This window comes from Psammomys obesus, unplaced genomic scaffold, assembly GCF_907164565.1.
Source record: "Psammomys obesus unplaced genomic scaffold, mPsaObe1.curated_primary_1811, whole genome shotgun sequence".
In the NCBI taxonomy this organism is placed as follows: domain Eukaryota; kingdom Metazoa; phylum Chordata; class Mammalia; order Rodentia; family Muridae; genus Psammomys; species Psammomys obesus.
In genome coordinates, this window is record NW_026592732.1 from 10,712,747 (window position 1) to 10,729,358 (window position 16,612).

Below are 16,612 nucleotides of genomic sequence, written 5' to 3' on the forward strand. Positions count from 1 at the left end.
TTATACCAAGAGATGCTAGCCAGCATAGTGTGTAACATTAATTTTAACATCAGCCTCTGAAAGCTTAGATGTAAATACCAGTGAAGTTACCATCCTAACTATGAAAAGCACACTAAGAAAGAGTGCTGGGTGGAATTGTACCCAGCCTAGAAGCCACTGCCATGTAGAAGCTCTTGGCAGAACACATGTTCCTCCTTTAATTTCGTGTTTTCCCATTATAGTGAAGGCCTGTGAGCTGTGACTATTACCATGGAAGAATATCTGTGGATGGACTATATATGAATTATCATTTAAATTAAAATGTAGTAAGTGTTAAGAACTTTTAGCAACATTATAACATCAGATCTGGCTTAAGGTCCTAGGCCTTTTAAGCACTGGATCTAAGAATCTCCTTTATACTACAGTGTCCAAGCTGGAGGTAGGAAAATCCTTCTGGGATCCTCACAGATCCATATGGATCCATTGGGATCCCTGGTGATCTGTATGGCCTTGGCAAAGTATGTATTAGCTCCATTTCTAATAATGTTTAAAGTCTTAAAGTCAGTCATACTCCAGGCGGATTACCCATCCATCTTTCAGCCTTGATGCATCTTTGTGCTGTTTTTATCTGTAATAGATTTTCCTCCCTTTCTAGAGATTGCATATTCTCGTCAGGAGAATATGCCCAACAACATGTTCAAGTGATAGGAAGAGATAAGGTAATTCAGCACTCTAACATTTTCCTGTAGTCAGTTTAGAAAGGATAGATGTATTGACATCAGCCTTTCAGCCGAGTGAGTTTCACAAGAGGAACCCTGTGCGCCGAGTCTGTGCATATGATGGGTGTCTGGAGAGATCAGATACTGATACACACCAAGGTGAGCTTCATCTTCACTGTAGAGCTTAACGTTAAAGCTAGGGATGTATTTTTAATTTAGATTTAATCTCCACAACCTCAGGCTTGAGTGTTCATCTTGTATGTGTGCATACACAGGCACATAGCCTATGTAAATATGGTACTTAAAAACCTCTGGGTTACTCCACTGTGCTGTGTAGTTACTAAGCCAATGCTGTTTGGTTTCCAGGTCCACGTGAATCTGCTTCTGATGGAAGCTCGGATGCAAGCTGAGCTGCTTTATGCTCTACGTGCGATAACTCGGCACCTGACCTGAAACACCTCCAAGAAGGTTTCAGCATGTGTCAAGGCCTCGCACACAGGACTCACATCAGAACTTGTTTGTGATGCAGCCTCAGCAGCTACTCAGTTCTCTAGTGTCAAAGTTTAGCTGTTGGGGTCTTTGTTTTTGTTTTGTTACTGTTGTTAGGGTTTGGTTTGGGGGGTTGTTTGATTGTTTTTGTTTTTGTTTTCCGGCTGTAATGTGCAATGGTGTGTTTTATATTTCATGATGCTTAACATTGCTAACAATTGCAGAAGTAGCCCTGACAAGCGCTACTTTACGTTGCTTAGAGTTGGATTTTCAGATCTGACCATAAATCATGAACTGGTTTGTTAATGCTTCACTTCAGTACTTTGAAGTTCATGTGTATGTGTTTTATTTTTCTTTAAAATAAGGAAAAGTGCTTACAATCCACTCAAACAGTTGTTTTTTCAGATATCGACATTCAGCACAGAATGGTGTCCTCCACCACTCTAAAATCCCACGTGTCCCGAGTTCAGGGAGAAGCATGTGCTGCTGAACCAAGCTGCTCTGGGGCACAGCCTGTGTCCCCAGGAGATCATCAGGCACTGTTCTGGTTTTGTTTATCTGAATTTTTTTCTTAAACTGCTATTGGCAATAACGTGAAATGTGATGCAGACATCGTCCATAATTTAATGTGAAATTATGATGAATTCTATAGCATGCTACTGAAATGCCAAGTTCAGCTACTTTCTTTGTCTTCTAAAACAGAGGCCCTGTTCTCCCACATGGCTGTCTGTGTTGTGGCAATGGACTTAGGCACAGTTCCTTGAGTCCTGGGCTATGGTCCCCTGTCACCTCTAGTAGCTGGTGCCTACAGTGCTGCTTAAGCTCACACACTTGGCACACACAAACCCACACAACACTGACCAAACTTTTCTTTGCACATTCTCCTTTTCTGAGAGTTAAGGAAAGTTAGTTAATAGCCCCCTATTTTTTCCTGTTATACTTTTGGAAATTATTTTACATGATTTTCTTCTTATACTAGCTTAAGTAATTTGTTATTCAAAGGTAACAATTGTGTTTCTGTGCATTAATGTGATTGAGCAACAACAAAACAGTGCAATGTGTTTAAAAGTCAGCTCAGCTCCCCCTATCATGTCGCTGCAGAAGTGTCCTTTTACACAGAGCCATAAGAAATGGTCTTCAGATTTCTTTATTGTGCTAGGCATTTTCAGTTTTACCTTGCTGAGGTTGAATAGTGATTTCACCATGCCAAAGCATTCGTTCCCCACAAAAAATCTGTTTGGATGACTAGTTTAAAAAAAAAAAAAGAGTCATAGGGGAGAAAAAATCTGCCAAAAAAATCACATTTTTGCAACAGTTTGTGTTGTTTGATTAGACTATCTTCAGAGAGCACAACCGTATGTGTTTATAGCTTTAATTTGTATTATGTTAATGAACCAGTGAAGTGCCTAGAGAGCTGCGACAGCGCTGGAGGACACAGCTGCACAGCTTGTGCACCTTTGCTTGGTGAAAGGTGACTTGCATTTTACACATACATGCTAATCTAGGACATACCTGTCTCTCAGTGCGTCATCCAGGGAGCTCCAAGAGGGAACTCACTTAGGGTTTCCTTATTATGTGGGTGGACTTTTCCTCTTAGGAAAGAACTGTGGGCCAGTGTTCTGTTAGACTGTGTTCCCCTTCTGTCTGCCATCCTTTTCTGAGATGTTAGCTCCTTTTCCTTGAAATTTAGATCCAGAGAAGAAAACAAAGATGGCTGTAGACCTGTCAGCATAGGTAGTTTTAAACTCCAGGATCTTGTTTAAAATCCTCCATGTGAGGAAAAAGGTTTTGGAAGACAGGGTGGTTTCTTTAAAGAGACTCTTCAGAGAACCTGTGCCAGGTTTCTTGTGTTCTGCTTGGTGTGTGGACTGTGCATTCACCTTCTTCTTTAGATACGTTTGAACTACAAGGAAAGTATTTAGAAGAATGGCAAAACACAGGTAGCAGTGTAAATGGCCATGTGCTTTCCCCAGTTTTAAGGCTTTCATGTTTATGATATGGTTTATTATTGCATTTTTTAAAATGTTAGAAAACTGTTTCATTTCATAGCCCCATATTTTTGTGCAGGTGAACGGAATGATGTATTGACTAAGAGGAGAAATTCTCACAGAATCCTGAATAAGCTTTAGACCAAAAGGGAAAAGAAAGGTTAAGTAATCAGCCACTTACTTTTTGGTTTTGGTTTTGTGTTGCCCCAGAAATGTAAGTAGAGATTGGGCTGTGGAAATATTAGTGCCTTTAATCGATTTCTCTCCTAGAAAAGCTTCCTTTTAGTTCAACAGACCAGTCAAAATCAGGAAAATAAGTGGACTTGGAACCGTGAATAAAAACACAGCAATGTATTTATGAACCTCAGTGAGCCAGCCTCAAAAAGTTGATTTGTGAAGGTGGCCCCACCCCCACGCTGCAGCACGTACTCCCAGTGTGTGTGCTGCCCTGAGAATTTGCTGTCGGCCCTCTTTACCCAGTGCAAACTTGAAATTCTGATGCGGTTTTCCAGGGTGGCATTTTTTTCAGAGTATTGAATTTACGATATAGTAATTTATAGTGTAGCTTTTTATACTGAAATGTGATATTTTTTAAAGGAGCTATCTGACTCAGTCAGTGTAATGACAGAGCCTGTGATAAGCTGAGCTGCACTCGGGGCTCACACTGTGCCAAACATAAGCGTGCGAGTGTGTGAAAAGCACGTCTGATTGTGAAGCCCTCAACTCCCTGCTCCTGTGTTAAAATCAGCCTGATAACCATGATGCTTCTTGGTTTGGATGGTTCAGTTTCACATTTGCCAGCATCTATGCTAATTCTCAGTTTCTCAAATCATTATCAGAAACATCAAGGAAGTCAGGTGTGGTGGCACATACCTGTAATCCCAGTACTTGGAAGCCTGAGGCAAGAGGTTGGTTGTTTTGATGCCAGCCTGGGCTACATAGTGAGTTCAAGGCCAGCCTGGGCTACAAAGTGACACCCTGTCTCAAAAATTAAAAAAGAGAAAGAAATACGTAAGTACCCTTACACGTGAAAGTAAGTGGGTCTGCTCTTCACTTGAGTGTGGGAGTGGTCAGAGTGCTCTGCAGCTGCCTGAGAGGTAGTTTCCCAGGCCAGGCTTCCCCAGGCAAACTCCGTGATACCCAGAGGGGAAAAGGCTTTTGAGGTGGGACTTTTTTTTTTTTTTTTAATAAATACCTTGTCTCAGCCCAAGGAATACTTTGCCACTGCTTAGGGTGCTCTGTAAATCAGAGGTAGCTAACACGGAGCCTTGGCCTTTTCAACCAATTTTAAACCCAATAATAGCACAGCTGTACAGGGCTATTTTTAAAGAGAAAACTCAAGTAATATTTATATAAAGGTCATATAAAATTTGAACCAGAACCCTATCTAGTTTTTGTTAAGTCTCCTAAAGATTCTACCTGCTTCTAAGATCTAATGGATATCATCCAGGGAAGCGCCTCCTCCCCCACCTCAGAAGGTTTTGCTAATCCAAAATCCTAGACTTTTATGCCACACCAAAGTAAATTTATCAACAAACAGTTGTAGATTGCTACTTAAAACAGTCATCCCTTCCAGTGGCAACTGCATACCTATATGATAGTAAAGCTCTTTTAAACTCAAAAGATAAGGAAAAAGAACAAATCCAGTGTGTACCACTAAAATGGTGTGCTGGGACAGGCAAATGAGGTTTTTACTGTGTGTTATGTTTTAAGGACAATTCTAAATCACTGCTCTCATTCTCTATGAAAAGGGCCATCTTGCAATGGAATAAAGAACTTGTGAGATGATCTGCATAAGCATTATGTAAACATTCTTAGTGGTACCTCACCAGCAAGCAGAAAGGCACCTCCTCTGTGGAGAGGGCACTGTAAGCTACTTGCCCATGCAACTGGAAGCTGCATAAGTGGCCATCAGCCTGCACTACTCCTCCGGTACCTCTGTGGACACTCAGATGCGCACTCAGAGCAGGCCAATACGTGAATGCACTCAGTCAGTCCACAGAGCACTAACCCCATGCACCTGCACCGCACCTAACTTAGCCCTGTCAAAAAGCAGCACCTGCTCAGGTAAGACCAAGAACAGAAAAGACTGATGGGAAGTCTGGAGTGCAGATGTGCATCAAGGCTGAGCCCTGTGAGGAAGAAAACACTTCCCAGGAACACTTGGAGCCAGAGCTGAGATTCTGGCTGCCCATGGCGAATGCATCTGCTGTAAAGGTGGAAGCTCCCACTAGCCTACATCCACCCTTTCCTGCCTTCCTCTTCCTCCAAGTGCCTCAGCCACCACTGGCACTCCTCCCCTCCCCAAGCCTGTCTGGGTCTTCACGCCTTTCACACTCCAGCATCACCAGCCACCTTCTGATCATCACCAGAATGTGTTTCTCTGAGCACATTTCCCCCATCATTAAAAAATACGGCTTTCCCCAGCTTCCTTCAGGTCTCTCCTCCATCCACCTGTTACCTTACCAGATATGTCACAGCATCCGATGTGTCCTGTCTACCCACTGCTGGTCATATCCTCCACCCAGCTGCCAAAATACCTTGTTCTCCTCTACCTCATCCCCAAAAAGCCTATAAATTCAGAGCACCCAGCCTTCTCATGGGTTCATTCTCATTGTTCAGTAATACTAGTCCATATTTTGAATAAATCATAAGACATTTGATTTCTATCAAAGTAGGAACCTTTATATTTATACATGATACAGAAATTGAACTGTTTCTACTGTGCAGAACTTAACATTTAGCAGGAATTCAGAGTGATGGAATTGCTAACCTAACTTGGTCTGCATTAGAGGGTGAACACTGGTGATGTCTCACTCGCATGAATGTAGAGCTAAATTCTTCAGCAGTCCAGACTAGCCTGCAACTCTTCAGTTCGACAGTCCTGGTAGACAAATGAGGCAGTGTTTCAGACATCTGTATTACTGGTGGTGTTTGGGCCTTTACACACTCTTCTCAGAGAGGACACCTAATGAAAGGTGTTTAGAAGGTCAGATTGAATCGTATTATCCTATTTGATGTTTAATGTAGATAAAAATCCCACAAAACTGGGTTCATGAGCATTTGACTTGATTAAGCTTCTAGCCCCAATCTTCCCTGTTCCCACCGGGAGAAAACTTAACCTTGAGAGATAAGAAGGAAAGTGTTTGCTTGAGTCTTCATCTCCCTAGCTGCTCTTCGTGTATGTCCAGATGGAGTCATTAAGGAGGAGGACACTGTACCAAGGCAGGAATGCAGCTTCTGTCCCTCCAGCCAGGCTCCTAACAGGAGACACATGTTCACACGGAGATGGCTCTCTGACCTGCCCTATTTGGGAGTGTAGATCTGAGATCTCTAATGGTCTTCAGATGTTTTCTTCGCAGGCATGAGCATTTCAACCTAACAATGCCCAATTAATGCATTTAAGGACCAAAGTGAAGCAGGGGCCTAGTTGGTCAATGGCTTGGCAACTGAAAGTGATACATCATGAAGTGATCGCTTGGCTTTAACTAATTCGGTCTTCTCTGCCATGAAGGCCAGAACTGAAAGGTAAAGGAATGCCTGTGGAAGCCCCAGAGGTACCCCAGCCTGTGCTGTAAAGTAACATGTAAAACGAGCACCCCACTTTATAGTCCATAGGACCACAAACATTAGAAATTGAAATATGATAAAAAGAATTTTGGTATGGAAAATTTTGCTAAAACTATTTCTTACTCCAAGTAACCTCTTCAAATGAATGTGTCATTTTTACAGAAAAAATGTTAGGGAGAGTCTATGGTCTTTACTGGTAAAATGGGTACCACTAAGTTAAATACACACATTATATCCAGAAGAAAGCTGATTTCTTAACTGATCTTTACAAACTTTAGCTGGTTCTCCTGAGTCTGATAAAAGGACAGAAGGTAGGATGAAGGAAATGTGTTAGTTGGGTGGCCAAGGATTTTCCTTTATAAAGTAGAGACCATCTCTTTTCCAACCCTCACTGGTTTCCCAAAATAGAAGCTGAGTTTAATGGTACCCTGACCATGAAAGAACGTGATCCAGGCTTTACATCTAATAAAGTAAAAGGCATTTCTTTTGCATTTTGATGTCTCTGCAGGAGAGGAAGTCGGAGTTTTCCTTCCTCTTTCTCATCACATTTACTCACTTTACACAAAACAAGATGGACATGAAAGCAAATCCCAGGCCACGTGGGCATCTTTTTCATACTAATTGAATAGGCAGTCACACGGTCTGGTCAAGGTAAACCAGAATCCTGTCAGGTCACCTTGGAAACATGGCCTTGCCACTTGGCTTAGCTCCTGCAACCTGAGAGAAACGTTCCTCGCTGTGCAAGAACTGGATGTAGCTTCTAACTTATGAAGTAGGAGTTGAACTTGAAAACCCTCTGAACCCTGACTGTGCAGGGCAGCTGCATAAATGAATGTATACACGAAGACCGTAGCTGAGTTGCACAAGTCAGATGCCAACTTCATGACTTTCCATGTAGACATCTTCTCCTTACGTTGTGAGTGACGTATGTAGCATGCTGTGAAACCACCTGTTCTAGTTCTTAATTCATCAGTATTAATACGGAGTTACCCTTGCATTCCTTGGTACTTTATATTCAGTGTAATCAGAAGCTGTGATGTTTCACCTTCGTAGTCCTGTGCTTTGTGGCTGTAAATTTCTTTATGAAGCACGTGACTTTGGACTCAACGTAAGGTGGATGATCTTGAAGACTGCTACACAGACACACACATACACATGCACACACACACATATACACACATATCAGTCTCTTATTCTATATGGTTTTAAGTTTGGATAAGCTTTTTCTCCAATAGACTATTGATGCAGTTTAGGGTCCACAAGTTCACTGTCAGGTGGCAGCCTCCTCTCTATAGTTTCAACTCTGAAAACAGCAAGCTTTATCAACAGCCACTTCACCTTTGTTCTAGTGAAGCAGGCTCTGCTATAGATGTAGACTGTGGTGATTACCCATAATGCCCTCCACATGCATCGGCAGTCATGGAGATGACAGAACCCATGAGAGCTTCTTGTGTGTATAAGTAGGCTTGATTTTTGTTCTTATGTTGCTGATTTGACAGTTCTGACTAAAGCTGGCCCAAATGGCCAGCTTGTGTGTAATACTCTAGTGCTTTAAGGCCTCTCTTCTTGTTCTGCTGTTATTGTTTTTGTTTTTTGAGGGATGGGTAATATTATTTGAACAGATAAAGAAGGAACTGTTAGTGAATCAAGACAAACACATCTGAAATAAAGGAACTGTGTATTAACCTGTTAACAATTCATAACTGCACTTTTTATGACATTTTGAAAATCTATTTATAGGTACAGAACAATGGGTTTTGTTAAACTGTATCACGTTTATACCTGCAGAATTTATTTCATTGTTATTAGTAGGAATTTTATTGGTTCAATAAAATTGGCAAAACTGATCCAGCTTTTTTTCATTATTTGCAGTGAAGAATATTCTCACCTCAGTTTGCTTCTACCTATTAACTGAAACATGTGCTCTGGGAGATGGTGGAGTTGTGGGAATCACTGTTTTCCCTGGTGGTTTTGAGCCATGCTTTCTTAGCTTTTGATCTTCAGTAGCATAAGTTGTTCAGAATGTAGAACAACTGTTACTTTTAAAGAGTGCTCTCAAAAGAGGCAAGTTAATGTTATTGGTGTGTCTTATTGCCAATATCATCATTAGAATGGAGGAAGATGTTGAACACATTGTCAGAACTGAGTTTAAAACCCATTTTTGTCATATTCTGGTACCGTTGGAGGCATTGGGAGTAAATGTAACCTCTTTGGATTCTGAGTTTCACATGTAGTATGATAGTACCTATCTGAAACGTATCTGAATCGAATGATATGCACTGGTTTCATTGCATACCCAGCTATGACTATGAATGCATAGTCAAGAAAGCCCAAAGAATGGTGTTAACTGAGGGAAGGAGGATGGATAGGAAGGAGAAGTTGATGGCTACGTAATTTTGAGTGGTGAGGAGGCTCAACACACAAGGAAGAATGGGGAGGGGCATGTAGGGTCTTCTATGAAAGCTTTCCAATGAGACTCCTAAGAATCCACCCCCAAAACAAATACCACCTTGCTGCTATATACCAGCTGTTGTAGGGGTCAACAGAATGAGCTCCTTGCTAGTAGGAGTCCTTTCCTGGGAGAAGAGGGGCAGGCAACTGAGATGAGCCCTTCTGAAACAGGTTATCCCTAACTCAAAGACCACACACCTAAGGCTTTGTCCCATCCGGAGTACAGTCTCATTCAGTCCTCACAATAACTTGGAAAGAGTTGACTCCTTGGCACATAGGGACTTTGAACTCTGCTTCCTGACATTTTTATACTGCCTTTTACTGCCTTAATTCAGCCAGATTTTTTGTCAGATACGAATGACTACTGCCCTGTGCTATCTATGTCACTTTACTAAGGTGTAAAATCATGCGTGTGCTTTAAACAATGAGATAACTTCCTTCTCTGGCTAATTTTTTTTAATATCTTTCTAGTCTTACCTAGGCCATATGATTTAGTAGGTGGTGCCTAAGAAATATGGTCCACTGACCCAGTCTCACCTAGGAATATAGATTACAAGATTTAAAAAACTGTACACTGCAGCATTATATTGGAGAGGAGTCTTTTCTTCCATATAATCAAGTTTTATAAATCAAGCTATAACTTGTGATGTAAGGTTCCTATTCTGTGGGGAGAAAGTCTGTCTCAGAAAATGTCTTTTTCCAGAATCTCTCACATTCGACATGACTCAAAGTGCAGGAATTCCATAAAACACCACTTGTCTTGATATCTGAGAATCTGAGACACTGAGGCAAAGATATCATGTAGACTAATCAAAGCTGTGTATAAGTGAGATGGCTTAGGGAAACAGCAGAAGATGAAAGACAGTTGAGGGCCTCCTGAGAGTCATGAGCCAGGACAAGTAGAGCCAAGGAATGGAAGGACCAGTGATACAGAGAAAAAGGTCCCTTACCACGCCTGTCCTCATGCTGGCTGCAATAGGGAATGGAGTAGACGTGGTCCTCACATGGAATTTATTTATGGTGGAAGGAACAAGGATGGAGGAGAAAAAGCTAGAAGGCCACAAGGCTATGTAACTACATGCTGGAGCAAAGGGAAAGACAAGGAATAAGAGTAAATGTTGAGGTGGTCAGCCAGTCTGCACCAGGATGCTAGTGAGTGGCAGGTGTCCTGTGATTAAGTGCCACAGCATCTGTGGCAGTGTCCAGCCCCAGGCATCAAGAAACAATGGAGATGGGAATTCCCTCCACCTGTTTCCTCTTGCCCACTGCAAGGTCTTCTCCCCCGCTCGTCAGCTACTTTTCCAGGAGGTTCTAGGGACAGAATGACTAAGGGCCTAGTCCACTGTCTCCCCCAAAAATCAGAACAGCTGAAGAATCCACTCAGAACAGCAAAAGAATATGATGGCTAGAGGAAACTTCACAGGCCGTAGCTCAGCTGTGAGACAATGAGTTGGCAGTCCTGGACACCTGGCAAGGTGTTGCACATTGTGGAAGTATGGTTAAAAATCTCTGAAAGCTATTGTTAGTAGTTCTTATTTTTATAGTGTAAGCATGTGCTGCTCATGTTCCTGTTAGTAATCAATGATTTTGGGGAAGGGGTGATTGGATTCTAATCAGCGTGGGTATTGGATTCTCACTTCTTTCTGGAGCCACCTTAAGCAAAGGACTATCATAATGTGTAATGGTCAGTGGAACAATCCTTTTTCCAACACTAACTAGCCTGAACTCTCCATGACCCTGTCAAATGATCACAGACTTTTCAGGGACTCACCTGAAGGCAGCTCTTGCCATGGCAGTTTGTATTTGCCTTTCTATAATTACAAGCCTAGATGAACCATTTCCTCCTTGGCCAAAGAGGAAGCACTTCCCAGGGTGAAGGGACAAAGGTGATTGGTCCAAAACACAAGCATTAATGACTATGATTGGTGCTAAGAGGCAAGGCTATGGTTGATCCAAACAAGAGGCGGTGATTGGTCCAAACACCCCTTGAGAGACACTCTCCTATGCTACCTGCTTGGGTATTTTAACATGAGGCCCAGTAAAAGATAGGATCTCTCTCTCTCTCTCTCTCTCTCTCTCTCTCTCCCTCCCTCCCTCTCTCCCTCTCTTCCTTCCTCCCTCCATCCCTCCCTCCTGCAAGCAGAGGCAGCACAGCTGCGGCAGCGGTGGACTTGACAGCTGATAAGGAGGCAGACTCAGCAGCTAGAACCATTACTACCCAGCTCTCCATCCCCATCACTGCTCCCAAACAGAGTAGCTTACCTCCAGTAGTAGCCATTGCTTGACAGCTGAAACTCCTGCAGTGGGTGGCTCTCCTGCTGTGCATCCTGCCTGCCCACTGGCTACTGTCTGCTTGCCTGAAGCCCACCTGGTGGCCAAGACTCCCACTAGCAGCAGATCTTGGTGCCCAGTTCCTGAGCAGTCAGCTGGCTGTTCCAGCTCCCAAGGAACAACTGCCCAGGTCTTAGGTACAGTCCTGGGAAGGCCAGCACCTCAGCCAGTCCAGGCAGCAGATACAGACAGGGTCAGGCAGCTCACGAAAAGCAATTCCAGAGCAATCAGGGTAGAAAAAGAAGAGCACTAGAGACAATGAGAGAACAGAGCACTGATAAAAGGATGTGAGGAGCCAGATAAGAGAACCTGCATGGAAAGATCTCCCGTGCTCATGGAGTGGTAGGATTAACATTGTGAAAATGGCCATCCTGCCAAAAGCAATCTACAGATTCAATGCAATTCCCATCAAAATACCAACTCAATTCTTTACAGACCTTGAAAAAAAGATTCTCAGCTTCATATGGAGAAACAAAAAACCCAGAATCTCCAAAACAATCCTGTACAACAACAGATCATCTGGAGGTATCTCCATCCCCAATCTCAAGTTGTACTACAGAGCAATAGTAATAAAAACTGCATGGTATTGGCATAAAAACAGAAAGGAGGATCAATGGAACCGCATAGAAGACCCAGAACACCCACACACCTATGAATACTCGATTTTTTACAAAGAAGCCAAAACCATTCAATGGAAAAAAGACAGCATCTTCAACAAATGGTGCTGGTCCAACTGGATGTCCACATGCAGAAAAATGAAAATAGATCTATATTTATCACCCTGCACAAAACTAAAGTCCAAGTGGATCAAAGACCTCAACATAAAACCGGATACTCTAAATCTGTTAGAAGAAAAAATGGGGAACAGCCTAGAACTCATTGCCACAGGAGACAACTTCCTGAACAGAACACCAACAGCACAGGCTCTAAGAGCAACAATCAGTAAATGGGACCTCATGAAACTGAAAAGCTTCTGTAAAGCAAAGGACACTGTCATCAAAACAAAATGCCTGCCTACAGATTGGGAAAGAATCTTCACTAACCCTTTATCTGACAGAGGACTAATATCGAGTATATACAAAGAACTAAAGAAGCTGAAAAGCAGCAAACCAAGTAATCCAATTAAAAAATGGGGAACAGAGCTAAACAGAGAATTCTCGACAGAGGAATATCGAATGGCAGAGAAACACTTAAAGAAATGCTCATCCTCATTAGCCATCAGGGAAATGCAAATCAAAACGACCCTGAGATATCACCTTACACCCATCAGAATGGCCAAAATGAAAAACTCAAGGGACAACACATGCTGGAGAGGTTGTAGAGAAAGGGGAACCCTCCTCCACTGCTGGTGGGAATGTAAACTGGTTCAACCACTCTGGAAATCTATCTGGTGCTTTCTAAGACAATTAGGAATAGTGCTTCCTCAAGACCCAACTATACCACTGCTAGGTATATACCCAAAGTTTGCTCAAGTACACAAAAGAGATATTTGCTCAACCATGTTTATAGCAGCTTTATTTGTAATAGCCAGAACCTGGAAACAACCCAGATGTCCATCAACGGAGGAATGGGTACAGAAATTGTGGTATTTTTACACAATGGAATACTACTCAGCAATCAAAAAGGAGGAAATCATGAAATTTGCAGGCAAATGGTGGGACCTAGAAAAGATTATCCTAAGTGAAATATCCCAGAAGGAGAAAGACAAACACGGTATATACTCACTTATATAGACCTATAAGATATGATAAACATAATGAAATCTATACACCTAAAAAAGATAATCAAGAGAGCGGACATGGGGTAAGATTATCAATCCTCGTTTTGAAAGACAGATGGGATGCACATTAAACATTGACAGGAGTCTACTGAGCGTATTTGAAAAACTCTAACTAGCAGTGTTTTCAAAGCAAAGACTCATGACCAAACCTTTGGCAGAGTACAGGGAATCATAAGAAAGAAGGGGAGTTAGTCTGATGAGGAAAGGATAGGAGCTCCACAAGGTCCAAATATATCTGGGCACAGGGTCTTTTCTGAGACTGACATGCAACCAAGGACCATGCATGAATGTAACCTAGAACCTCTGCTCAGATGTAGCCTGTGGTAGCTCAGTAACCAATTGGTTTCCCATAGTGAGGGGAACAAGGACTATTTCTAACAGGAACTCAATGACTGGCTCTTTGGCCTCCCCACCCACCAAGGGAGGAGCAGTCCTGTTAGGCCACAGAGGAGAGCTTTGCAGCCAGTCCTGAAGATACCTGATAAAACAGGATCGGATGAATGGGGAGGAGGTTCCCCCTATCAGTGGACTTGGCAAGGGGCACGGTGGAGATGAGGGAGGGAGGGACTGGGAGGGAATGAGGGATCGGGACATGGCTGGGATACAGAGTTAATAAAATGTAACTGATAAGAAAAAAATAAAATTAAAAAAAAAGAGAGAGAGAGAGAGAACCTGCACTCCCTGCTCATCAGGAGAGCTCCAGAGAGCTGGGCGCTGCGATGCTGGCCCCTGCTGGGAGCTCAGGGTTTTGACACCAAGGGCTGCAAAGGATCTACAATGGTTGTAGGGCTAAGGGTCCTAATATCCAAGCAGACACAGGGACTGAAACAATCGAGTGCTACCTGCCAATGCTCCCTCTTCTGACTGCCACCGCAACTCACCACTGTCAGACTAGCATTTAACAACCATCTCCTTGCTCATCCTGGATTTCACCCAGGTAGAGCAGAAGTCTCGTCCTGCTGATTCCTGGCATTTGCACTCTTCCCTGGGCCTGGAGCCTGCACAAAGTGGTCCATGCTGACCCTTAAGGAAACAAAAATCCCTTGGTTAAATCAAAATTACCCAACCACTATGGGGTATATCTTAGCCATGCCACCAAAGCAAGGATAACAGTGGTTGCCATGGTGATTTTTATGCTCAGAGCACCAGGCGGTCAGATGGTCACACTTACTGGGGCCCAAGCCATCTGGATACAGCCTGCAGTCTTTTAGTTGGCTGAAACATACCCCAGACTAAATCTTGATGTTGAGTCAGCAGTGCCTGTGTCGGCTGCAATCTAGATCCCTTTAAGTCTTGAGACGTGCACTGCAATCCCTTCTAACGGGCAGCAGGCCTTCAAGGCAATGAGCTTGTGAGATGTGACAGGGCACAAAGTCACAAAGAGTACCCCACCTCAAATTCCAGCTCCACCAACTGATCTTAGGTAGGACTATGTTTATTTTTTTTTTATTCCTTAATCACCTTTATGAGAGTAATGAAAAGTAACAGGGTGAAGTATTGCTCTATTCTATGAGTTACAGGCCTTCCTAGGCTACTTAGAGCCAGTGCAGGCTTTCACTCTGCAAGTACGTGTCCTCACCCACAGCTGCACTGTCTGCTCACCACCTCTGACCAAACACCTGGTACCCCAGCATCCCTTGAAGCTGCCATGTTTACTGAACTCCCACTCATCTTTCACGGTACAAAGCAAATGTCACCTCCTCTTTGAAGCCCCTGCACCTCACCTTAACCAAGAAGCTGCTCTTCCTCTACCTCCCACATGTGAATGATAAACAGCACCAGGCATCAAGGCCCCACAAGAAACTTAGAGAAGAGGCTTTGAAGTGAGCCCAATCTTAGGATACAAAACACAAAGGGTCTTTTCTGAGACTGATATTCCAACCAAGGACCATTCATGGATATAACCTAGAACCCCTGCTCAGATGTAGCCCATGGCAGCTCAGTATCCAAGTGGTTTCCCTAGTAAGGGGAACAGGGACTGTCTCTGACCTGAACTCAGTGGCTGGGGAGCAGCCTTACCAGGCCACAGAGGAAAACAATGCAGCCAGTCCTGATGAGAACTGATAAGCTAAGTTCAGATGGAAGGGGAGGAGGACCTCCACTATCAGTGGACTTGGAAAGGGGCATGGGAGGAGATGATTGAGGGAGGGTGGGACTGGGAGGGGAAAGGGGAAGGGCTACAGCTGAGATGTAAAATAAACTGTAATTAATATAAAAATATTTTTTTAAATATTCTAAAAATAGAAAAAAAACACAAGATAAAGTGACCCGCTCAAGGGCACATAGCCCATCAGTGGTCAGGTCAGGCCCTCTGGCATCAGGCGAGTGCTCTGAACCATTACTATGCTGCCAACTCCAATGCCCATGGCACTCATGCCCATCTCCTCCATTGGTGGGACAGCCAGGGATTGAATTTTAGCCGCTTCCCTATTTTACCCCCACAGCTCCTTGCACCTGGCACATGGGTATATATGCCAGTTCCTGCCCACCAGACACAAGCAGGATGGTTGAAAGAAAACTGCTAGCCCAGTAGAACACATTCCTTCACCACATGCTAGCCTCCTTTCTGACCATGATCTCCAACACCCTCACTGTGATCCTGTCCAAAGGGTCTGGTATCGTCTCTTTGAAGGAAGGCTTTTTATTTTTTTAATTTAATTTAATTTTATTTTATTAATTACACTTTATTCACTTTGTATCCCCCATAAGCCCCCCCTCCTCCCCTCCAGGTCCCACCCTCCTTCCCCCTTCTTCACAAATGCCCCTCCCCAAGTCCACTGATAGGGGAGGTCCTCCTCTCCTTCCTTCTGATCTTAGTCTATCAGACCACATCAGGAGTGGCTGCATTGTCATCTTCTGTGGCATGGTAAGGCTGCTCCCCCCTCAGGGGGAGGTGATCAAAGAGCAGACCAATCAGATTATGTCAGAGGTAGTCCCTCTTCCCATTACTATGGAACCCACTTGGACACTGAACTGCCATGGGCTACATCTGTGCAGGGGTTCTAGGTTATCTCCATGCCTGGTTCTTGGTTGGAGTATGAGTCCTGCATGCCAGGAGCATTAGAATGGGTGGAAGATGGCTATGAGGGACGAATACGGTCTTCTGGTAGAGGAAAGCTAGAGCAGGGTCCACGCTGGACAGTAGTGAGAGAAAGGCACCAAGAGCCCAAACAAGAACCTCCAGCCACAATGCTTGTTTTGGTCCAAGCTTCCACTGGAAGCTTGACACTCAGACAACTGTGTGCGTGCAGGTTGGAAGTGTGTGTGTGTGTGTGTGTGTGTGTGTGTGTGTGTGTGTGTGTGTG

The 16,612-nt window shown here is 43.5% G+C and overlaps 1 protein-coding gene across 1 annotated transcript in view; it reads left to right on the forward strand.

Moving 5' to 3' along the window:
• Sesn3 (sestrin 3) overlaps nucleotides 1–8,592 on the forward strand; it is a 56,975-nt gene extending 48,383 nt beyond the window's left edge. The window contains exon 10 of the mRNA XM_055615476.1: nucleotides 1,065–8,592. Within this exon, the coding sequence (XP_055471451.1) occupies nucleotides 1,065–1,151 (87 nt within the window). The 3' untranslated portion in view covers nucleotides 1,152–8,592. The remainder of the gene's footprint in view (nucleotides 1–1,064) is intronic.
• Nucleotides 8,593–16,612: the final 8,020 nt, after the last annotated feature.